Consider the following 24,487-nt stretch of genomic DNA (forward strand, 5'->3'; position numbering starts at 1 on the left):
TATATAAATATATTTTATGTGCATTTTCCTTAAGGGTGATGTGTTTGTGCTGTAGTTCTGTATTTATCTGCACAGCTAATGTAAGTGGGATGCAACTTGTTGTCATAAACTCATACACAATCACTCTCACTCCGGATCTTGGGATGACCTCATCAGTTTAGCCTTCGCTGAATCACAGCCCTTCAGTCAGTTCATGCCGGACAGGAAGCGTTGGCTCACATAGTCCACCCCCCCCCCCCCACATCCTCCTCTGCTACTGGCCAAAGCCTTCTACTTCTCAACTAAAGGTCTTGAAACTGATCCTAGAGAAAATATATCTAGTCAGAATTTATCCCAGCCAACAGTGCCCTCTGTTGACTGCTTTGAAGTAAGCACAGCCATGTTTAGAACTGGTCCCTGACTCCTGGGATCAAACCCATCCTTACCCCTACCTCAATATAGGAGCCATCCTAAAACTTAGACATAGAGTGGGTAGAGGTAAATATTTGTCTCTTAATCCCAATTCCACTCCTGATTTCTGCCACCTCTGATGGATGAATTTCTTCTAGCTGATTTCCATCCTTCTTGCTGTAGGGTCAGTCCCCTTCCTGAGTCTCAGAGCCAAGAGACACAGAAATTTCAAACACTTTTTTCCCATTCCTCAGGTCCCAACCCCTCTCCCCTCCCTACCAATTGAGGCTTCTCATGACTCCCTTGAACTGAAGCCTATATGAGGTGATTTAGGCTTTGAGGATTCTCACATTCTTTCATCCAATCCTTTTATAATAGAGTAGAAAGAAGCATAGGAGTTGGAAACAAGAAACCAAGGTTTTGATACTACCTCTACTATTTGCCTGGCTGTGGAGATGTTGGACAAGTTATTTCACCTTTTTAGAACTCAGTTTCTTCATCTGCAAAATGAGGACTATAACATTTCATTTACCTACCACAAAATGTTACTGTGAAGATCAAACTAGCTAATGGAGAAAAAGACCATGTAAAAACCAGAAAGCCTTTATCTGACTACAAGAAAGCAGTCGTAGTCATAGTGGTTTGGTAGCTGGGTGTTTCAGTGGATAGTATACCCGGAACTGGCGTCAGGAAGACCTGAGTTCAAATATATCCTCAGATATTTATTAGACCCTGGTCAAGTCATTTAACCCCCTTGCCTCAGTTTCCTTATCTGTAAAATGAGCTGAAGAAGGAAATGGCAAACCACTCCACTATCTCTGCCAAAAAAAAAAAAAACAAATGGGGTAAAGAAGAAACAGTATAACTGAATAACGATAACACTATGGGAAAGATGGTTGCTAAATGACTTGATAAAGCCCGGGGGAAATGACATCACTATTAACATTGCCAGTCCATCAATTTTTTTCACAGTGGTCAACAGTGGAATTAGTGGGATTTTTTTCATTCTGTACACAAATGAAAATATTATTTCATTAGATACTCATTTGGAAATGATCTTTTTTTTTTTTTTGCAGGGCAAATGGGGTTAAGTGGCTTGCCCAAGGCCACACAGCTAGGTAATTTGGAAATGATCGTAATAAACAACTGCAGAAAGACCACTATAAAGTTAATCGCAATTTATGTACCAACATATCTATTGCAGAGAATATTATAGTATCCTATAAACAGACTTAAGAGATAAGTAAACTTGATACTTAGTTATTTCAATGTGGAGGTAGACATAAGGGAGGAAAATAAAATATCATTTCAAAATCAGTTTTCTATTTGTATTATTCAAACTGCCAATTAATTAGAGCAAAAATAATAATCAGCAGAGTAAAGAAACTGCATGCCAACTTATTATTCTTTTTTTTTTATGTTTTAGGTTTTTTGGCAAGGTAATGGGGTTAAGTGGCTTGCCCAAGGCCACACAGCTAGGTAATTATTAAGTGTCTGAGGTCAGATTTGAACTCAGGTACTCCTGACTCCAGGGCCGGTGCTCTATCCTCTGTACCACCTAGCTACCCCTTATTATTCTTTTTTTTTGAAAAACCTCTGAAAATAGGAGATAGATGAAAATAAAGATATTGAATCTATCACTATTTCTTATGAAGATTCAATTCATGTTAAACATTTACTCCAATGATATTTAAACATCTAGGAATCACTTTAGTCAACAAACATGATATCTTTGCTATGCAGAGACATAGAGGCAACACAGATTTAAAAGAAGTTAGAGCTAGGGGCGGCTAGGTGGTGCAGTGGATAGAGCACCGGCCCTGGAGTCAGGAGTACCTGAGTTCAAATCTGACCTCAGACACTTAATAATTACCTAGCTGTGTGGCCTTGGGCAAGCCACTTAACCCCATTGCCTTGCAAAAACTAAAATAAAATAAGTTAGAGCTATTTTATATTTATATATATATATATATATATATGTCAGAGAATGATGGCAAAAGAACTGTGAACAGTCCTAGAAAATAGCAACATAAATCCTCCAAAAAAAAGTATTTGAGGTAAATGAAGCTTTAATAAGATAGTTGAGAGATTCATTTATGCCAGAAGAGCAACAAATAGATACAAATTGAAACAGATTTGTCACCATCTATTTTCCATATCAATGACAATGGAACTGGCTAGCACATTTGCTAAGACCTTAGCAAGAGAAGTACTAGATGAAAAAGTATAAATGGTACTTAAGAAGATAAATTTGAAAAAAAAGAAAAATAATCAAAGGTATTTTTTAAGTTTACCAAGAAGACATCAGAAACTACCAATCCACAAGCCAATTTTTATTATTTCTTCAAAATCTCTGTGTGAATTGTTTACATATATTATCAAGGATGTTGATGAAAATATAAGAAACTAGTATGTTTTGTAAATAATTTTCTAAGACAGATCACATCTTCACAGTCACACAATTGACCAAGGTGCAGAGACTACAAAATCTTGGTTGAATACAAAAAAGTATCAGACTTATTGGAACAAAACATAGTCTTATTCATCATACAGCAAGGTAATCAAGATTATCCTTGAATAGAGGCAATAATAGAGAGAACTTTGTCCAATAATCCTCTTATCCTTAATATAGGATGAGGTATATAATATGTAGATGTATGCTCACTGAAAATTTTGGTCTCTGTCCTGGAGATACGTCTAGAACATAGTCCAAATGAAAGAGGGATTACCTATAGATGGTGAAGTCTCTCAAATGATATCTGATTTAAGGATAATGTTATGGAGATTGTGCCAAATATGAATCCACAGTTACACCAAAGAGATCAGGCTAGCAATCAACACAGGACAAAACCAAACAGATGAAGAATGCCCAGATAATGACATGAAACTGGATAGGTGACTCATTGAGTTAATCCAATGATATCTATATTTTGGTGGAGAGGCATGCAGATGGACAGTAGCTTGGGCCCAAAATTGAGGGCAAAGAGGAGAATGAAATGGGAAATTCCATTACAGTTTGAAAAATTTTGATGAATTTGTAATGATTTCAAGCTGTTCCCTGACACAAAAACCCATTTTTCTCTGCACTGATCTTCTCTCTTCTCTTGAACTGTGAATCATAGCACAGTAACACCTCTAAAGAAACAGAATGGTGGGTGATGGAAAGGAGAGGCTCATGGTGGGTAGAAACAGATTACATCATGTTACATTTTAAAGGAAGTTCTCAAGGGTAAGTAACCAGAGCAAGGGATAGTTAACTTAGATACTGTCTTGGTTCCCATAGAATGCTCCAAAGTCTAGAGGAAGACCTTTAACATCCAGGGTAGATAAATGAAGAATTTATAGGGCTACATGGATAATAATCACTTGGGATAGTATTAGATGAGTAGCAAAAAATACCCACTTCAATGAGACAAAGAACTCATGAAAGTATTGTTGTTGTTGTTATTATTATTATTATTATTAATCATCATTAGTTAATTATTCTTACTCTACAAGAGTCACTACCAGACTGGGCCTTTGTCACTTCTTAACAACCTGGGGTCTGCTCAATCCCTAGATATTCTTCTGTCACTTAAAAGTCAGTTTTTCCTTAAGTGGTAATACTAGATGACAAAGTGGATAGACTATAAGATTTGAAATCAGAAAAACTTGAGTTCAAGACTTGACTCAGATACTTATTATCCCTGGAAAAGTCACTAAACTTCTCTGGAACTTGGTTTCCTCATTTGTAGAATGGGAATAATAGTGGCACCTGCCTCATAGGATCAAATGAGATAAAATATGTAAAGAAAACTTTAAAGTGTTATATTAAGGCTGGCTATTATTATTCTTGTTGTCGTTATTTATTATTCTATTATTAGAAATTCCTTCTCCCCTTTCATCCTCACCCCTAAACACACACACTCTGATATCAATCTCAATGTCAAATAGTTTTATTGTCTGTTTTCCTCTTGAGGGTACTTAGACTGATACCCCCCATTCTGGGAACCCATCCATCCCCATGAATCCCACTTTATACATAGCTGGGTCTTGTCCTTAAAGAATAGGGGAGGACCAGATCTCCCCAAGCCCAGCATCCCCTTTGAAAGTGGAGAGGAAGGCGGGGTGGGGTGGGGTTAACAGAGGCACTGACTGCTGTAACTAGGGAAGCTTAACTTCAGCAGGAACAGGGAGATCCCAGTGGTCTTGCAGCAGGAAGGACCCAGCCTGGCACCTTTTCCTAAGCAGCCTGACAGGGGCAATGAGGTTACTTCTGGTCCTCCAGGACTTCTGGTCAATTCCTGCTGGTCCCTTTTCCTGATGTTACTCCCTGAATTAAGGCCATCCCCATTACAACATCACATCCTGTGACCCCAAAGGGAAATACTAAGAAAAGCACCAACCAAGGAGCTGCCTAACAGGGTGAAGGTGTTGAGTTGGAAGGTAGGTCAATAAGATGGGGTCCCTGCCCTGAACCACATGTTCAAGGCCCTGCCCCAACAGGAGAAAGGGAGGGAAGGAGAGAGTGGGTGGGGCTGGGTGTTCTGGAGCCTGGTATAGGGATCAACAGTGTCCACCTGTTGCCCTGCAGCCTCCAGCCCTCCTAATTGCCTTCATAGCTGTCCTCCGGAGCTGGGCTCGAGCCTGAGGGGAAGAAACACATTTTTGCTGGAATCTCTTCTCCATTCTTACTCCCTACCCTTGGTCCTCCCAGCCTGACTCTGAAACTCAGAGGTACCCAGATTCCTAGAGTTAGAAGTTTTCTAAATTATTGTCACATGTAGCTGTCCAAGACTCTCCTATCCCATTATGACCAGAAGTCAAAAGAGCCCTTAAGTAATGAGGAATCCACTACCTTTTGGGTAGTGGTCCCCCTTACCCATCTTATCACTGTTATTCTAATGGTTGTTCTGCAACAACTCTTTAAGTACTTGTAAAAACTATCATATCCTCCATCAGTCTCCTAATATCCAAGTTAAATAGCCCCAATTGATTGGTATGGCATCCAAAAACCTCTGACCCTTGATCTCTAACCCCTATATATAACTTCCATTTGGCTGTTCCAATACTCACAGGTCGTTTAGGTACACAGGAAATCTGAGGGTGTTCCCACTGGCCATCCTGAAGGCACCGGATCAGGGGAGAGTTGCGCTGGGCCAGCCCTTCCCGGCAGTGATAGCGAAGCACAGTCTCCACTTCATAGCGGGACCTTGGCCGACCAAAAACCAGGGCCAAGGGCAGCTCTGGGGGTGGTCCACAGGACACTAAGAGGAAGTGATTGTGAGAGGCACTCAGGGAGGGGGATTCCTAGCTGGGACCAATGGGACCTTTCACAACCACAAAAGGGAAAGCAGGAACACCATAGCCCAGCCCAAATCAGACTGATTGATAACCAACTCTTCCTCTTTTCTCTTCCTGAGACAGGGTTGCCAGTTCAGTACAATCAATGCCCCAGCCACAAGGTTAGTACAGCATCTCTCATTATCATATCTATTTTACAGTTAACCTACCTGGCAATCAATCATTCTACCATTCCCAGCTCCAGGCCATCACCCCAGGATCCTCAAACCCCTACCCTTTTCCAGTCTGTTCCATTCTCCATCTCTTCCAACTCCTTACTACTTTCCCCCAGTTCCCTGTCCTTCTCCTCTAGCTCACCCAGCCCCCTCTTCCCCATGGTTTCTAGTACCTCTCTTCAACCCTCTCCCATCTCTCCTGGTTCCCCTCCCTCTTGTCTCTCCTCACCCAGTCCCATCTTGCAGGTGTAGGACAGGTGGTAGTTGCAGGGAACATCACTCCACTGTCCCTGGTCATGCCAGACCATGACCACACAGTTTTCTCCAGAGAGGAAGTAGCTGTCTGGCTGACCTGGGTTCCAGTTTTCATAAAGCTAAGAAAGGAAGAAAGAAGAACATCTGTGGGACACTGAAGAAGAGCAAGAACTGAAGAGAGAGGGGCAGGAGATGGGGGACACTTAGAAATAAGGGTAAGGGTTTGGAAGCCCTGGGGGAGGGCAGGGAGACATGCTATTGAAAGGAGCTGGGGGAATACTGAGAGAAAAGAGCTGGAATTTGGGGCAATGGGGAAGAAAGTTGTGTCTGGGAAGACACTAAGAGAGAGAGGGACAAGGGCTTTGGGGCATGGAAGGAGAAAGCTAGGGACTGGGGAACAAGAGAGAAGGGAGACCCGAAAGGATGAAAAGGCTGTGAAGAATCCAGTATTTGTATGTGAAGATTTGGTTCTCCTCTCACCAAGGGAACTCCATCTGACCACAGGAAATCTCCTTCAATGGTTCTGTCATTCAGCCCAATCCATTGGTATTCTCTGTATCGATCTAGAAAAGAGGACACGGCACAGAAGGGATAAAGATTTTAAGAATAAAGCCTGCAGTGTGACTAAAGACCAGCAGAGGGCATCATTTCCCTATTAGAACAGAATACTACTATTGGGGAAGTTCTTTCTGTTATATATTCTCTTGCTGCCCTCTTCTCTTTCTTCCCTGTATGGAAGTGGAATTCAACAAAAGCAAGAGGGGAAATGATAGCAGTTGAATTTTTGGCAATCAGGGATGCCAAAATGAGTTTATTAGGACTGTCCAGAGCATGAAAGGAAAGGAGTTGGAGAATTAACCCTGAAAAAAAGAAGGAAACTTTTAAACATTGTCAGATCAAACTGGAATATAGGAGCAAGACATGGAAGACTACATGATAGGAGAGGCTCCAAGGTCCCTTTCCAAGGTCAAAAATCTATTATACTATGAGATACTCTTCTATTATTTAGAAGCTATAAAACTCCTTTCTTGTACATCTTTTAAGCTGTAGGAAAGCTATTCTTATAATCATAGATTTAGTGGATGGAAGGCATTAGAAAAGCATGAATGGATGCTTAGAGAGGCAACTCCTTCATCTTACAGATTGAGAAAATGAAGCACTGAGAGGCTGTAATTTGCCCAAATCATACTGGCGATAGATGGAAGAACTGAAGTTTGAACTAAGTCCTCAGACTCAAAATTCAATTTTTCTTTCCATTGCATGAATATCTTATGGAGAATATATTTATAGTGAGGGATGGTGGATAAGAAACAAAACAATATCATAGACATCCTGACTCTTGACTCTTTTCTCCTCTTCTAGAATGTGGCATTAGGGGGAACAAAGCTTAGAGACCAAGGAGCAAGTTCTGACAACCAGGAAATAAGGGAAAGGGGGAGTACAAATATATAAGAAGATAGAAAATAAAGAGATCATGATTCACAGGGAGGGACAGAGAAGGAAAAGGATGAGAGAGGAGACAAGGAAGTGGAAGACCAGGGAGTGATTTGATGAGGTAACTAGAAAAACATAGTCAGTTATTCAAAATATGTATGTAGGACAATCGGGCTCTAAGTAGCAGAATTAGAAATAAAAGCAGATCCTTTGACTAAATTCTGAGCATTTTCCATTCTACCAAAGTGACTGTTACTTTTATATGCCAATATTGGTATATTTTCACTATCCTGGTGTGAGACTGGAGAGTGTTAGGTACAAATCATAACTCATATACTTACTAGTTGTGTGTCCATAGACAACACCCTGAAAACATATAAATGTCAGTGGGGGGGTTGCCACCAAAATTTTGACCATACAGAGTGGGTGTATTCTGATTTATTTCACCATGATCAATAGCTCTAAGCCAGGGCTGACTCCTGGAACTGTGGCACAATACTGTGATCAGACTCGGTGTTTAGAAGAGCACAGCCTTCCTGGTCCAGCCTGGCAGTTAGGGTTTCAGGAGAGACCATATTTCCATTTTCAGCACCTTGGAAAGCTCAGGGGACACGCACAAAGACAGTGACGCATATTTAAAGCATTAATATCACCAGTGACTTCCCCAAGCCTACCCAGGGTCCCTCAGTTCTGCCCAGCAGCTTACTGTTGATGAAATTCTGCTCCTCGGGAGTACTGATGCTGGCTAAGTGGGCTCCATGAAGCCGGCACTGTGTCTCAGCCTCCTCCCAGCTCCTCCGAGTAGAAAAATGTTTGTAGCAAGAACCCTGGAATGCATCCCAGCCAGAGCTGCAGGATCGGAGTCCTGAGGCAGAAAGGGGAGTGAGCTTAGATGGAGGGGAAGGGAGTGGGGGGCCCCTTGTGACTCTCCTAGAAATTATTGCTCTTGACCAGGAAGGTTCAGTTTAGCTACCATCTCCTCCACAAAACTTTTTCTTATTTTCTTGGGAGGTTTAAAAGTTCTCAAAATGCAAGGTCTTTCCCTTTCTCAGAAGGGAAGATGAGAGAGAGAGATAGGAAAGTAAGTAAAACTGCTTATCAGTTTATTCGAGGTATGATATTAGGAATGGACAAGTTGAGAACAATTAAAATTCTCTTCTAAAAATTTTCTTGGGGTACATCCCCCCCGATTTTTCTTTATCTTTTAATTCCATTAGATTGTAAGTTCCTTGAAGTAAGAGACTGTCTTTAGCTTCTTTTTGTATATCTAGCACTTAGCCCCATGACTGACTTAATAGATGTTTATTGATATCCATCATACTGTACATTATTTTATACAAATACATATAAATCTATTTTCATTATATATATTTATACCAAAACAACACAACTCCATAGCTCCTTAACAGCAAGGATGGCTTTGTTTTGCATTTTTGCATTTTCAGGGCCTAGCTGCCAAGGCTATAGGGCACATAGCCAATTAATCAATTTAATATAATTCAATTTAGCATAAGAGTATTTATTAGTGCTTACTTAAGCACTGTGCCAGGGGTTAGGGGTATAGATATCTGTGGAAGTGATATAATTTGAGGCAGTGATAGAGGTATAGAGTTCAAGGACTAGGGAAAGCAGAGGTCAGAGGTACCAGAGAGGAAAGGGGCACTTTGAGGTTCTTGGGTCCTTTTTCTTTTTAACCTTATTCCTTGATTTATCTCCCCAACCTCCAAAATGGGACATGTCTATCTGCTCTTATATGGTGGAAATGTGAGGTATAGATGAATAGGAATAATTACTCTGGACCCTAGGGCTCTCAAGATTTAGCCTCTCATTCCCTAATTTTCTAGGAGCTTAGGATGTAGACTTGGGAATGGGATGTGGATCTGGTCCTGAGTAGACCCCTAATAATTGTCTGAGTCCCTATTTCTCTTATATTTTCCCAACTCCACTCACCAATTTCACACAAGTTCCCCCCATAGCCGGGTAGACATAGGCAGTGGACACCATCACCCTCCTCGTAGCATGTCCCCCCATTGTGACAGGGGCTGGGGACACAATCACCTGCAAGGGGGCAGAGGTATGAGACATGGCAATCACGGCCCTGGGAGTTCAAGTATCTGGGGGAAATCTCCAAACACATGGGAAATCCTTCCCAGAGTAGTGACTTGGCAGTAACTAAACCTCCTCCATTCTAGAGCTCTCATCCTTCTCCCCCTCCCACCACCTCCTAGATCCACACTCCCAACCCCTCAACCAATACCAGGCTTGGACAGGATTTAATCCTAGCCAGACCCTAAGTCTGTCCTCCCATTCCTATTGAAACAAACCAGGCAGTGAACAGAAGCCATAGGAAAGGGGAACTTATTCTTGACTTTCTAGAAGGGGCCATTTAGAAAGCCCTAAAGGTTCCCCTCATCATCCATACTTGGTTCTCAGGTATTAGAATTCAAAAATCCCACCAATACTGTGATTCTATGTGACTGAAGTGCCAGGTGACTGAAGGCAGGAAGAACAGTAGTCAAAGCTTCAGAGGAGAATTTGAATTTTCCTTTGTGCTTATAGTATCAGCCTTTTCTAGAGGTTGCTGGAAGCAGGAATTCAGATTCAGGAAATCTCAAATATTATTTCCATTCCATCCCTTCCTTCCCTCATATTGTTGTTGAACCCCTGGCCATTAATTTTCCAGGACTCCTTTTCATACTCTTCACTCCTGCTAGATGAACTTGCTCTTGGTCTTGTTTCACATCACTCTTTCTCTGAGTCTTCTGTTACAAAAGATTCTATATTTATTCCTTTTCCTTTAGTTCACCTCCCTCCCAACACTATTCCATATTCCCTTCTCCCTGAGAAACCTTCCCAGCCATCACTGCCATCCCCATCCAGTTCTAACTTTTCCTCCAAGGTGACATCTAAAATGATATTGACATGAATATCTGTTCTAGTCAAAGGAGGCAAAGGATTTCATCTCCACCACAGATGTAGGAGCTTCCTGAGGATAGAATTTCTGTCTTTTCCTAGAGACTGGGAATTTTCCGAGTTGGCACTATCTTCCTCATCAAACTGTTGATTTCTTAAGGGCAGAAGCCATTCTTCTTCCTTCTTCTGGATCCTTCCCACACTTTACCTCTTTCTCTACTCCCATATCCTAGGAAGTTATCTATTAATAAAGGGTTCTCAAGACAGAAATATGAGGTGAGGAGGACTGAGTGACCAAAACACAAAGGAACAGAACTTTTTTTCATGGAAGATTTCAAGGCACCTTCTTTCAGAGATGATGAGTAGGCAAGGTTGTTTCAGAGTAGGTAGGACAAGTAGTTTCTGGTCAGCCGGATAGGCAATGATTCAGAGATATATGCTCAGGTAACCTGGTACCTACTGTTTGGCTACCTGCCCACAGGTAAGCTAAGTAAAAGTGATATTTATGACATCAGGGATAATTTAATTCATATTTTCTAGAGTGAATAGAAGTTTACAAAATACTTCTCAACAGCACTACAAGGGAGGCATTATAATTATTCTTAAACTCATTTTGCAAATGAGAAAACTGAGGTCCTAAACTTAAAGATAAATGTCAAGTCCCAGTTTTGTACGGTTCTGGCTGTGTGACCTTCGGTATGATGTAGATCCTCTCTGAGGCTGCTTCCTCACTTGAAAAATGGTGAAAATCACTTTCTATATCATATGGTTATTATGGTAAAAAAAGTGTTTTATAGATCTGAAGTGTTATAGAAATGTGAGATACCAAGTGATATTCCCAAAGGCACATTACTACTGGATCTGAGCTGAGGTTAGAACCCAATATCCTGAACAGAATCAGAACTCTTTCCATTGTATCAGATTATCTGTCAAGACCACAGGAGAATTCATGACATTGGGAAAATTCTTCCCTCTTTGAACCTCAGTTTCTTCAACTGTCAATAAAAGAGTTAACCTAGATAATCTCTCTTAACCATTCCAGTTCTAAATTTATGATCTTTCTCCATCTCTAGTTTCTAATATAATTCATGTCACTTCTTTCAGGTCTCAGTCACTTTTTTTGTTATTTTTTTAGGATTTTTTTTGCAAGGCAATGGGGTTAAGTGGCTTGCCCAAGGTCCAGTCACTTCTTAATGTTTAAAATCTATATTGCAAACTGGAATTCAATATCCTCTACAAGGGAGTTGGAGCTCATAGAGTTAAGGACTAGCAAGACCAAAACATCAGGAGGTGATGTCATGAGAAGCATATGAATTGGATTTGAGTGAGGGGGTGCTATGCTATGGTGAGAGTGTATATAGAGAGAATGTCCCCTAATGCATTAATTAGCTCTGTAGCCTGAAGACAAAGGGGACATGAAAGAAAAAAGAGCAGAATAGTTTCAAATCGCTTTCCTGGAATGACAAGAGTAATTTTGGAAGAAAGATTCAGTTGAACCAGTCTTATATTTCTCTATTCTCCCTCTACTAATCCAACTATATTGGGTTCTCTCAATATGATCTGTTCTGCCCCCTGAAGACGATGGCCATTTCATATATTAACTTCTTAAACACCAAGCCAGGCAAAGGTTGTGAAAAGATGACCCTTGCTTACTAAAGCAATACTTCAACACAGCACCCTTTCATACAAAGAGCCTTCAGGTGACTCAGTCTTTTCTCTACCCCCATGTCTAGGAGGACTTTCCTCATCTCCCAGGTGATCTAGGTCTCACATCAGCTTCCTCCTATTTTATTCTGCCCCTTGTCTAGCAGAGAAATGAAAGTCATCTGTCTTTTCCATCTTACCTATTCCTCTAGTCTCTTGTTCCTGGTAACCCAAAATCCTGGGAGTAGAGAAATGCTTCTTGTTGATTAATTATCATTTCTCTTGCTGCAATAGTAGCACAGCAGTCCTTTCCCAGACAAGACATGGACAGGGAGCATAGGAAAAATTCAAGCAATACCTTCTTCCCCCCTAAAAATGTGGGGATAATCATGAAGAGTAAGAGGGAGAAAATCTGGAATTGGAATGAATTCAAGGGTCTAAAATAGGAAAGGCATACTAATCCATCCACACTCCAACTCTGTACTCTTGAAGAGACCAGGATGCAGGGTTAATTGACAAAAAGACTTTCATCTTGAATTTCTGCCATCTGTTGTATTTGGGTGGTAGTATGTGTTCTCCCTTTCCTTTCTTTCCAATTTCCCATCTCTCTTCCTCTCACAGCTTTATTTCTCTCTCCTTCAGGGGCTCCTTTCATACATTTTTACCTCTATAAACCAACTGAGTGCTATGAGTTTTTTATGGGTTAGGAAAAGGGAATAAACTCACCAAATTGAAAGAGAAAGTTATTAACAACTTGGACTAGGGTAGTATAGTTGGGAAGTCTAGGAGAGGAATAAAATGTGAATTGGATACCAATACATACCCCTAAGATACACCACTGATATTTGGTAGAAAATGAGAGGTCCTGCTATAGTTTAATACTCCAATGTTGACCCTCCCTAGGGGCCCAGGAAAAAGGTCTCTCATGTGCAATTGTCCATTAAAGGGAAAGAGCTCTCTAACTCAGGTTTATACCTACATTGGAATGACTTAAATCATTGGGGATTATAAATCTTCCCCCATCCCACCCCATCTGCCAACCTTCATTGATTTCTTCCAACTGAGAATGAGGGAGCATATTTCTTTCCTTCTTTCCCCTCACCACACACATTCCCAGACTGGTAATAAATCCTCTTGGGTAGTAGAAAAGGTCAGATTTGAGACTTCACAGGGTCAAGTGAGAGATAGTTAGAGTAGACATGGCCTGGGGTGGGGAAGGAATGGAATACTGGTGAGGAAAATGAGAGCACAGCATGAGGGTGTTAGAACATAGACCTAAGGCAAAGGCAAAGAGGCTGATGAGATGAAAAGAGAAACATGAGAAAACAGGAATCAAAGACAATACTGAGAGAAATGGAGCCAGAACAAGAGGCAGAAAAAAAGCCAGGAAAAATAGAGTACTTCATAGATCAGAGGAGATACAAAAAGCAGAGATGGAGAGAGACAGAGGTAGAGTGACAGAAAGAAAAAGACAAAGAATAAAGGAAAAGACAAAAACAGAATCAGATAAAGGGTAGAAACAAAGAGACAAAAACTAAGAGTGGGATAAAGACAGAGAAGGAGCCAAAGACAGACAAAAAGAGACAGGCAAAAAAGACAGAGACAAGACAGAAATAATTCTTCAGAAAAAGAGGAAAGACATATTAGGGGAAATGGAGACAGAGGGACCCGGAGTTTGGTTATAAATCGGTTTTAATTGAGATTTATTTCTGAGGCTTGTTTTCCATGAAACAGTCGTAAAAATACTTCACAGAAGTAGTGTCAATTAAGGCTCCTGGGGGAGGGCTTTGTTCCCTAGGACTGAGAGAAGGGGCTTCAATCCAAAGGCTTCCCTGATATCATCCAGAATGGGACATGTGGTTGAAAGAAAGGGAGTGGGAGTACACAGAGAGGGGGGAAATGGAAGATAGGAGTAAAAGCAAAAAAAAAAACAAAACTGGGAGACTGGAGGAGAAAGGATACTAAATTTAGGGGAGGGTTGAGAAGCAGGAATAAAAGTTACAGACTGGGGGGATGGTGGGAGTTAAAGAGTGAGGAGGTTTTGGGCAAGAGGAGGATTCCAGATGGGAAGAGCTGGGAAAATCAGAGAGGGTGAGCTATTGGGGACCTGAAGAAATAACAAGAAAGTCTCAGAGGGAGACAGGAGGGGAGCCACAAAGCGAATATAAGGAAGTGCACCAAGCCTGCAGTTGGGAACAGGAGAATTACTGTGGGTCATGGTGCCCTTGGGGTAAGATAAAGGTGTCAGAGTGTAAGGATGGGGATAGAAGAGGAGTCACAGGGCTGGGGACAAATGGAAGGAGGAACTATGGCAATGGTAATGGAAGGGAAATTACAGAGGAAGACTGGAGAATGGAGAGGGGTTGGGAAATAGCTACAGAAGAGCTTAGTACTGTCTGGGAGACTGGAATTGGGATGGGACAAGGGGTACGTTAGAAGACAGCAGTCCAGAACAGCATAAGGAAGAGGGAGGCATAGTGGTTTGGATTACCTGGTGAGGGGGCTGCAGCCCCCGTAGCTCCCAGGCCTGCGCTTTCAGTGGGTAGCGCTGGCTGGGCCCTGATGGAGGTCTCCACAGGTGATGTCCTTCCCAGAGCCTCTTCAGGGGGGGCCACCCTGTCCCCTGTCCCCTCCTTCCCCTCCACTCCTGGCAGTGTCCCAGTTGCTGGAGACAGACCGAGTGCCTCTTCGGAGCTCCCCACTTCATCACTTTCTCCATGGGGGACCCAGGGAGGAGTGACCCCAGATAACTCTGGTGCCCCGACCTCTTCCTCATCTTCTTCCTCAGTACCGACAGGCGAAGGGGGTGGAGGGGATACTTGGCTCCCTTCCCCATGAGCAAGAACCCCAAGGGTGGGTAGGGTGTCGATGGACTGCCCCCTGACTCTTGGATGCTTGGACCCCTCTGGCTGCCCTTCAGGAGAAGGCATGGCACCATCATGCACAGACACTTGAGCCACCAGAGGAGCCTCAGACAGCCTTTCCTCACTTGGAGGCTCAGTGGAGTGGAAGCCATTCTCCATGGCTACTTCCCGAATCTCACTTAGTACCGAAGAAGGAACTTCATCTTCCACTTCCTCCTCCTTTTCTCCCTCCTCTTGCCCCTCCTCATCCTCTTCTTCTATTACCTTCTCATCTTCCTCCTGCTCCTCCTCCTCAGAAGACCGCATGGGCGGGGTAACTGATTGGTCTCCATGCTCTGAACAAATGAAAGTAATATCAGGACCATGGACAGCATTATAGGGCAAATTGACTAACGAGGAAAGCGAGACCCAGGGAGTTCTCAAGGACCCAGGGAAAGGAGTGTGGACTAGGGAATAGACAATTGTGGGTCATAAGGTGAGAGGGGTTTTGAAATGAGGGAGCACCTGATAAGAGTAAAAAAACCCCGGCATCTCAGGTGAGAGGGGAAGGATGAGGAGAGTGGAGTGGATGTTGGAACAGAGTATTGGACCCTGGAGAAGAGGGGAGGGGCTGGGAGACACTGAAGAAGTTGAAAGAGGTTGGGGGACCTTGAACTTGAGGTGAAGTGATGAGGAGGCAACTGGTACATGAGTAAATATGATTTTCTCTTCCTTTCTCCAATTCAGCACTTTCTATGGTGAAGGGGGAAAAAGGAAGAGGTGCCAAAGGAGGGAAGATTTTCTTTTCCAGGTAATATCTTCTTAGATCAAGAATCCTCAGACCCTTCCTTACTGGACCCATATAAGCTCTTTGTCTCTGCCCAAGAACACCATCTTATCATCTGGAAGGATAGAGGCTGGGGAGAGCAGGTAGAGAATGCTGGGAAAGTAACTTTCCTGAAAGAGACAACTTCTAATGACACCCAGTCTTATACTTGGCCAAAGGAGGGGTTATGTGGCACAGATGGAATGGTAGACATGGGCACACCTCAAAAGCATTTTATTGATGAAGGCTCTAGTCCCTTTATCTCCTTTATCCTTTCACCCCACTGCAACTTTCAAGGCATAAAGGATTTACCTAGGAATGTCTTGGGTGGTTCATCAGGGTCTTCTGGGGTGGAACCGATTCCTCTACTGTCCTCTGAAATGGGAACAGAGTAGATTGCTCCTCGAGACTCACTCTGTGTGGCCTCCTGAAGTAACTGAAGCTCCTGAAGGGTCTCTGTCACTGTAACAATGGTCTCCAATCCATCCAAGGCTGGATAGGGATTTCTTGGGGAGACAGGGGATTGAGCAGGGTCTGTAGTTAGAAGGAAAGAGGAAGAGCATATTTTGAGTTTGGATGGGTGGGATGAATAGGGATTTACTCCATCCTTAGCAAATCTGAGCCCCTGATACAGAGGTATCCCCAGAGCACAGTTATCACTTTGAACTATTGAGGCACTTGATAAATATTGAATTGAGCTGAAATAAGGAAATGACCAAAAATTATTTTGTACCATGTATTCCTATTGTAATATATGTGAAGTGAATTCAAGGATTAGTAAATAAGATGGTTCTGATGAAATGGAAAGGGTCCTCAATTAGGAATCAGAGGACTTATGTTCAAATCATGACTATGCCATTTTGGACAAGTTATTTCCCCTCTCTCAAGTAAAGGAAGAGCCCTACAAAATGTGTCAACAAAAAAAATTGATTGAGAGAAAATAGGCGATCATTACAGCAGGGAAAATGGTAGTAAGATTATAGAAAGGACTTTCAAAAGTTACTAGTGTCAATCTCAGAGTTGAGGAAAGAAGGTAGAGACAGACTCTCTTAAGGATTTGGAAAAACATAATCCTTCCTTCCCCATGGAATGGACTGAGGATAAGGGAATGTATATAGTTGAGTATAGAAGAAGTGAGGACATAATGATTTCAGGGAAGTGAACATCCTGACTCTTCTGTTCTTCAGAACTCCCCTTGTTGGAAAAAATAGAGGGTCTGGTAATGAACCATTTCAGACTCAAGAGAAAGGAACAGATGAATGGAAAAAACCAATGTAGTGAGATTGGAGAAAAATTAATAGCTAAGAAGAGAAAGACTTCATCATCCCTGCCCTGCCCTCACCCTGAACTTTAGACCATCTCCTAGCCCAGCCAGGCAAGACAGGAACAAAATGTCTCCTCACCACCTGCTTAGCTCCACTCTACACTTGATATCTCTCTTCCTTGCCAGATTCATCTAGGCCTTGTCCTTTCCTTTCCCTGCACTTCACCTTCACATAGTTGTTCCTTCAATCTTGGGACACCTTTTCCCCTCCTCCTTTCCCTCCTCTTTCTCAACTCTGCTCCATGCTCCTGTTCATCCAGGAAGACTTCTTTGACTGACACCTCTCAATCAGAACTTCACTCCTGAAACTTATCCCTTATTCTTTCTTTTTTTTGGCAAGGCAAATGGAGGTAAGTAGCTTGCCCAAGGCCACACAGCTAGGTAATTATTAAGTGTCTGAGGCCAGATTTGAACTCAGGTACTCCTGACTCCAGGGCCAGTGCTCTATCCACTGCACCACCTAGCCACCCTCCCTTAGTCTTTCAGTGCAGGATTATCTGCCCCCATTTCTGTCCCTGGTTCTGTGCCTGTGTCCTAAGAGTGCAGGCTGAGGTATCAGGCTGCAGGCCAGGCAAGAGCAGGGACTATGCCTCCCCATTTAAACCCAGTGACCCTTGAAGACAGAGACTTTCCATCATTATAACTAGGATTTCCATAAGGACAGAGTCATTTTCCCTCATCAAGAAGAGGGATGGAAAAGGTGATTTCTGTGGTTTCCTCAAATTCTCCTTCTTTATCCAGCTCTAGACTATTGACAGAATGGAGAATGAAGGGCTAGAAGAAAACTAAGAATTAACAACAGAACACTTTGCCTTGGGACTATCTGTTACACTTCCTTCTCTTTGACTTTGCTTGTACATGTAGGTTCTGTTCTCTAATTGGAGTTCTTCTAATATCTATTCTAAGGTCCAGAGGGGCTGACTAAGTTAGTGATGGGCAATCAAATAAGGGAGTAGAAGGAAAATAGCAATTTTTATCTGGGGGAAGTGAAGTTTTAAGGAAATCATTATTTCAGTACTTAAATATTTCAAGTACTCTCAGGAAGAAGGATTATATAGATTCTGGATAGTTCCAGATTATAGAACTAGAACCAATGGTGGAAATTTCAGATTGGCAGATTTTGCTTTAACAAAAATCTAGCAATCAAGGCTGTCCAACAATGGAAAGGACTACCCAAAGTGAGTATAAACTAATTTTCTATTCTTTAGAAGTCCTGAGACAGAGGCTGGATGATTACTTGTAAAGGATGTTATACAAAAAAAGACTCATTCTTTGGAGAAACTCTTTTCTCTACCCTCACAGTATTTCAACTCTAAAATGATATGACTATAAATTTGAATCCTGGAAGAAATCTGAATACCTTAGGAACACTTAAGTTATGTGAAAAAAGAGAATAAGGAGCGGACAGGACCAAGAATCTTAACTATCAAATTTAGTATCCCCTCTTTTCTTTCTAAATCTTTCTGTTCTTCTATGCTTTGGATGTATACCTAAACTAATGCTTGATAAATGCTTGTTAAATTATAATAAATATTAAATTCACAATGTAAACAATTTAAAAATTAAAAAACAATTCTAAGGACTTTTCCATTTCTAACAAATCATGAATTTAGGTACTGTGTAAGAAAGAGAATAAAACTTTGAGGTGAGAGCCATAAAAACTTCTAGGAGGGACAAAGTTAGCTCTAAGGTAGGTAAGATAAATCCCTCCCAAGGTTTTCATCCCCAGTCGAGGGTTCTTTGGGGCTAGATGATGGAGGGCCTTCTTCACCTCAAGGCTAGGAATCGGGGAAGACCAAAAGGGTTCAATGCAACTGCAGAGTTGCATTGCAGAGGTGCAGTCCTGTTCAGAGTCTAAAGGAATGAGGCAGGGACAAATTCTGGGAGGCAGTAAGGATCCCACCCAGCTAGAAACAGGGCCAGACTAAAGCTACCTGTGGCTATGGATCTGGGTACTTCTGTTTAGCATCAAGTCACCATCTAGGTCAGATAGCTGAAAAGACAGAAGAAAACTAGGACTAGGACTGCTAAACCAGACTAGGAAAGAAACAACCTTGCATTCAGCAAACACATTCTTTTCTAAGCTTATGTAGTTTGTTTCTCTTGAATTTCCTAGTGAAAATTCCTTTGGAAAAATTCCAACCTTGTCTCAGCAAAATTGAAAGAAAAAGAATTTTTTTTACATCCTTCTGGGAGAACAGGCAGAAAGAATCAGTGAGCAATGATGTCAATGAAACTAGAGTAGCTCCAGGTGGAACTGGGGCAGTTGGAATCTGGGAGAGGAAGAGCAGGTAACAGCTATAATGATACTCTCCTGCCTGGAGCCATTCCCCTGGTCTTCCATTTCAAACTGTCTGGAAGTCTACCCTTCTATCTAAGTTGTTTTCCTCTTATCTCTCTCACTCTCTCTCTCTCTCTCTCTCTCTCTCTCTCTCTCTCTCTCTCTCTCTCTTCCTTTCTCTTCCTTTTAGGTACCTCAGTGTGCTCTTCTCTTCTCTTTCTGTCTCTGACTCTTTTTAATCTCTACCTGTTTTTTTCTGTCTCTCTGTTCTGCCTCTATGTATCTTTCTTTTATTTCCATCTCTGCCTTTCCCCTTGCTTTCCACTTGCATTTCTGTCTCCAGCTCTCTTATTCTGTTTCTGTCTTTCTGTCTTTCTGTGTCTCTGTCTTTCTCTAATTCTCTTTGCTTTTGTTTCTTTGTGTTAGTGGAGTGTCAGTTCACTTCTCTGAATCATTGTATCTTTGTTCTTGTATTTCTTTGTGCCTCTTTCTCTTTTGTTATTTTGTTTCATTTCCCTCTGTTTCTCCCTGTATCTTTTTCACTATATCTATTTTTTCCTTTCAAAGTCTTTCCTGTCCCAATGCTTCCGTTTGAGCTTCCCTAGAACTCTTGGGCCCTATGCCTCTGTGTCTCTAGCCCTTTCTCTCATTCGCCCAGAAAGTATAAGACTCTTAGGTAAGGCTCACCTCTAAAACAGTAGACGTTGAAACGGCTTTGTGCATTAGGAAACCCAGTCTGGTTAGGGAAGAGAAAGAGTGTTTTGACACCAGGCAGCCCTCCCCCACAGCGCTGACGGGGTGTGACGATAGGGTAGCGCACACTGCCATCAGCTAGCCATCCAGGGCTACACCGATCCAGGCCTTCATCCCATGCTGCATAAAGCTGGCCTGTTGTGGCAATCTCTGCTCCCCGTTCCCAGCAGTAAGCCCGTGCCTCTTCCAAGGTTAACTTATCTGGGGTAGAACCCAGAAAGAGCTCCCCTATGATGGGTAGGGAAAGAAGATAAAGTTACTAAGAGGTTATAAGCAACCTAAGTAGCAAAGTCAGGATTTAAATCTAGAAGGGTTTTAAAAATCATCAGTCTTTCTTCATTAATTTCATAGATGAGGAGGCCCAAGGAGACATAGTGATTTATCTGAAATGATAGAGGCAAGTAATTGAGATTTGACCACATTCACTCCAACCCAGATAGAAATCCAACTTTTTGGCTGTCCCCATTATAGGTGTAACAATGTGTAACCTTCAGCAAATCCTTCATTCAACTTACTTGAGTCTCAGTTTTTCCATCACTGACATGTGATCAGTGAATTTAGAACTAGGAAGAACTTGAGGGACCTTGGAAGGAACCCTGCCTTCTAGGGTTGACAAAAAGATATAATTACAAGTAGAAGGGATCTTAGAGATCATCTGTTCTAACCCCTTTATTTTATGGATGAGGAAACTGAAGTCCAGATAGGGATGGGATGGGTCCCAAAAACAGCACTCTGTGCTAAAATGGGAATTTTCCATTGGGTATGAGTCATCTCATTCCCTGGGGATGCTGAAGGGGGAATCTTTTCCCTATTCACAACACCTAATCACCATTTAGATCTTCAGCATAGCAGTAAACATCATAGAGGTCCTCTGGATCTACCATGCCATAGTTACGAACTCCAGGAAATCCATCCATGTCTCCATAACAGGCCTCTCGGGGAGTCTGGATAGGATACCTGGGGAGAAAGGAGGAGTCAGGGTCAGTACACATGTGTGCATTTGTCTGTGTGTGTCTATGTGAATGTATCTGGAAGGGGAACAATCCCAGGTAACACACCCATTCAGGGACAGAAACACTATCATTTCCTCCCAGTTTTCCTAAAGCTTCCCCCCTCCCCAATGTTTTTCAACTCCTCCCCTTTCTTTTAGCATCCCCTTATCCCCAGTCTTGTCAGCATCATATATTCTTACCTTACAGTCTGGTCTGATAGCCATCCTGCATCACATTGCTCATAGCCCCCCAGGTAAGCAGCATAGAGCTGCTCAGGGCTAGCAATTCGGGCCCCAATACGGGCACAAGCCTCTTTCGCCCGGGAAAATGAGAAAGCGTATCGGGCAGAGCCCTCTCGGTACAAAAAGACAACCCCTAAAGGACAGAGAGGTCCCTGAGTCCAAGTATTCAGCCACTCCTCTCCATCTGTCTACCTTCCCTCCCATTTAAGAATCAAATAAGATAATAATTTATAATAAAACCTTAGCACGGGACTTTAATAGGTCCTGAATTAATGCTTATTCCCTCCTTCTCCCCATTACTCATTACTCCTGAGAGACAAAATCTAAAGAACAAACTCAGGTTATCCTAAAATAAGGATTTAGGGTAAACCTCAGACAGAAATTCCTTTCCATTAAGGAAAGGATGAGGGAAAAAAAATCTACCCACTCTTGTTTCTCTGTCCCTATTTCTTTATCCCACCTCTTCTTCCACAAGACTTGAAGCTTCAGGAGGCAGTGACTATGTCTTCTTATCTGTCCCAACCCTACCCCCTTAGCCTAGAAAGGCTCCCACTCACAAGGCACTCAGAATAGTGGAAGAGGAAGAGGAAGGTGCTCTCTTTGAGATTTTATTTCTGTACTACTCACCTTTAACCTTGACCTCAACAGCATCACTGCCATCATCAATCCCATGCTGGACTTCACAACGATATAAGCCAGAGTCATTGGATCTCAGTTCACTCAGCACCAGTGAGACATCAGTGGTTGAGGCTGGATATCCAGGTAGAGCCACCCTGTACCTGTAGCCTTCACTGACCTTGACTTTGAGCCCACGGGCCACCAGCACCTCAGCCTCCCGACCCCCAGATAGGAAAGTCCATTTGACTCTGGGAGAGCCTAGGACAGCCCTGCGGCCTGGAGGAGGGGTTGGAGGTGGTGGCCTAAGGTAGGTGATGTGACAAGGGATAGTAATGGAGCTCCCAAGGACCCCTCGAAGTGGAGAGTCACCCTCAATGGATACCTTGAATGCCTGATCCTCTGTGGGTTGAAGGAATAAAAGGGAAGAAGATAGATTCCTTTCATGTTACAACTGGTCCCCCTCCCCCAGTGTTCCCTAGGTTCCTCCTCTCCCCACCAGTAAAACTCAGACCCCTTAGTTCTCTAATATTTCCCCAATCTCAGGCCCTCACCCCAGAGTCTCCTAAACACTTCCCATTTGTTACCTGAGCTGTCGCCTGTGAAGGCCACAGATGAGGACATTAGGGCTTGGACCAAGGCAGTCAGGAGCAGCAGGAGCATCTGTGCCATGCCCAGGGCTGCTATTGGGAGGCAGGAGAAGCAGGTGGGATGCTACTTATCCCTGTGACCTTGAGTAAGTCACATCTCTTCTGAAGAAGGTTGAATTAGACAAACTGGAAGGTCCCTTCAAGAATTAAATCATATGATTCTATAATCCTATGATCACCCCCTTGTGGGCACCTTGTTCCTATCTTCCCCTGACTTTGCTCTCTCTCTAGGCTCCAGTCTCAAGGCCCTTTCCATCTATTCTCCTCCCCCAGGCCTTTCTTGCCCTTTCATTGGTAACCAAGGCTGCTGACTCCAAGAAGGGTTCTGGGATTGAATCAGAGCCAACTTCCCTAACATATCCTCTTAAAAGTCTCTCTTTCCCCTTACATGATGAATTTTCCTCTTTCTCCCCAGACCTTGCCCCAGAGGACCCCAAAACTCATCCTCTTTGTTCTCAATACATATTCCCCATCCCATCCTCTGACCCCCACCACCTCCCTGACAACCTCTATTTTTTCTCTGGCACTGGTTTTCTCTGGAGATCTCCCCAGCTCAGGAACCAGCTTGGGACAAAGCCCCTCTCTCTGTTTGTTGGCAGCCGTCCAGCACTTCCCCCCTTCCAGGCTGTACCTTTTGTAAAGGGCTATTTTCTCTCTGCAGGGAGAGGGCTAGGCAGCTAAAGGGAAATTAAGAAATAAAAAAGATCACATAACATTCTATTGCCCAGATTAGTGACCATGATAGCACCTTCTTCTAGCAATCTCAAAGCAAGTTTGAGAATAGACCCTTCACTTCTAACTGGCTCTCTTCATGGACTAGAAGGGAAGCTCAAAAAGGACATTCCAGAGAGGCAAGAAGGGAAAGCTAAGAGGTGGAGTGGATAGAGTACTGGCCCTGGAGTCAGGAAGATCTAAGATCAAATCTGGCCTCAGATACTTCATAATTGTCTAGCTGTGTGACTTTGGCCAAGTCACTTAACCCCATTGCCTTGCAACCCCCATCCTGAGTGGACAAGAAACTAGGAAGATAAGGATATAATTTCTCTTTCATCACATTCAATTTGGATCAATGTATACCATGGAAACAATGTAAAGACTGGCAAATTGCCTTCTGTAGGGAGTGGGGGAGGGGAAGTAAGATTAGGGGATAAATTGTAAAACTCAAAATAAATAAAATCTTTCAGGGGGGGGGAAAGAAGCTAGGAAGACACTAAGGGTAGAAGGAAAGGTAGGGGAAGAGGATTCAAATATTCAAGAACCCCATGTCCTTGATTTTGAAAGTGATCTTCATGTCATCGGGTACTAGAGTTGAGGCTGGTCTTAGTTTAGAGAAGAGTGTGGGGGAGCCTGTCATAAAAACAGGACAGTGAATCATCTGGAAAAATGAAGGTGCAGGAAGTCTGATGAAGGAACAGAGAACTAATAGAGGATCTCTCTCTCTCTCTCTCTCTCTCTCTCTCTCTCTCTCTCTCTCTCTCTTTCCCCATTCATTCCCCATCTCCACCCCCACCTCTAACACTACCCCCAGACTGAATCAAATCCAACTTTCCTAGAAACTCCTAGGTTTGGAAGAGGGAACATGACCAGGGAAACTGGGTGCCTGGGGTTTCTTGCTAACCTTGGAGGATACAAGTCTCTCAGTTTATGAGGGCTTAAGGTTATTTGGATATCCTGAGACCTCTTACTATCAAGAACCATAAGAAATTCATACATTCTTTCAGATGGGAGAGATTGATAAAAGACTATGTCTTTTACTACTGGGCACTCTGAAGACTTATTCTCCATTCCCTTGGAGTTATGCCAGGGAAGTATGCCAGGCTTGGGCAT

General features: G+C 42.7%; 1 protein-coding gene across 1 annotated transcript; it reads right to left on the reverse strand.

Moving 5' to 3' along the window:
* Positions 1–4,507: 4,507 nt before the first annotated feature.
* BCAN (brevican) lies at positions 4,508–22,682 on the reverse strand. Its single transcript, XM_074220497.1, has 13 exons — positions 22,598–22,682; positions 22,023–22,412; positions 21,354–21,528; positions 20,991–21,118; positions 20,096–20,389; positions 16,116–16,337; positions 14,626–15,333; positions 9,528–9,635; positions 8,284–8,442; positions 6,624–6,706; positions 6,118–6,262; positions 5,446–5,636; positions 4,508–5,016 (listed from the first exon to the last, which is right to left on the reverse strand). The coding sequence occupies exons 1-13, from the start codon at positions 22,680–22,682 to the stop codon at positions 4,936–4,938; spliced, it is 2,769 nt and encodes a 922-aa protein (XP_074076598.1). The 3' UTR covers positions 4,508–4,935.
* Between the last annotated feature and the right edge of the window lie 1,805 nt (positions 22,683–24,487).

This window comes from Macrotis lagotis, chromosome 2, assembly GCF_037893015.1.
Source record: "Macrotis lagotis isolate mMagLag1 chromosome 2, bilby.v1.9.chrom.fasta, whole genome shotgun sequence".
NCBI classification, from domain to species: Eukaryota; Metazoa; Chordata; class Mammalia; order Peramelemorphia; family Peramelidae; genus Macrotis; species Macrotis lagotis.

Excerpts from the sequence above, each read along its gene's own strand:
- BCAN (XM_074220497.1), bottom strand. The coding sequence starts at position 22,682 with ATGGCACAGATGCTCCTGCTGCTCCTGACTGCCTTGGTCCAAGCCCTA. Across the intron at positions 20,390-20,990 it reads CTATGCTGAAGATCTAAATG|GGGAGCTCTTTCTGGGTTCT; the intron begins GTGATTAGGTGT and ends TACCCATCATAG. Across the intron at positions 16,338-20,095 it reads CAACGTCTACTGTTTTAGAG|ACCCTGCTCAATCCCCTGTC; the intron begins GTGAGCCTTACC and ends TTCTAACTACAG.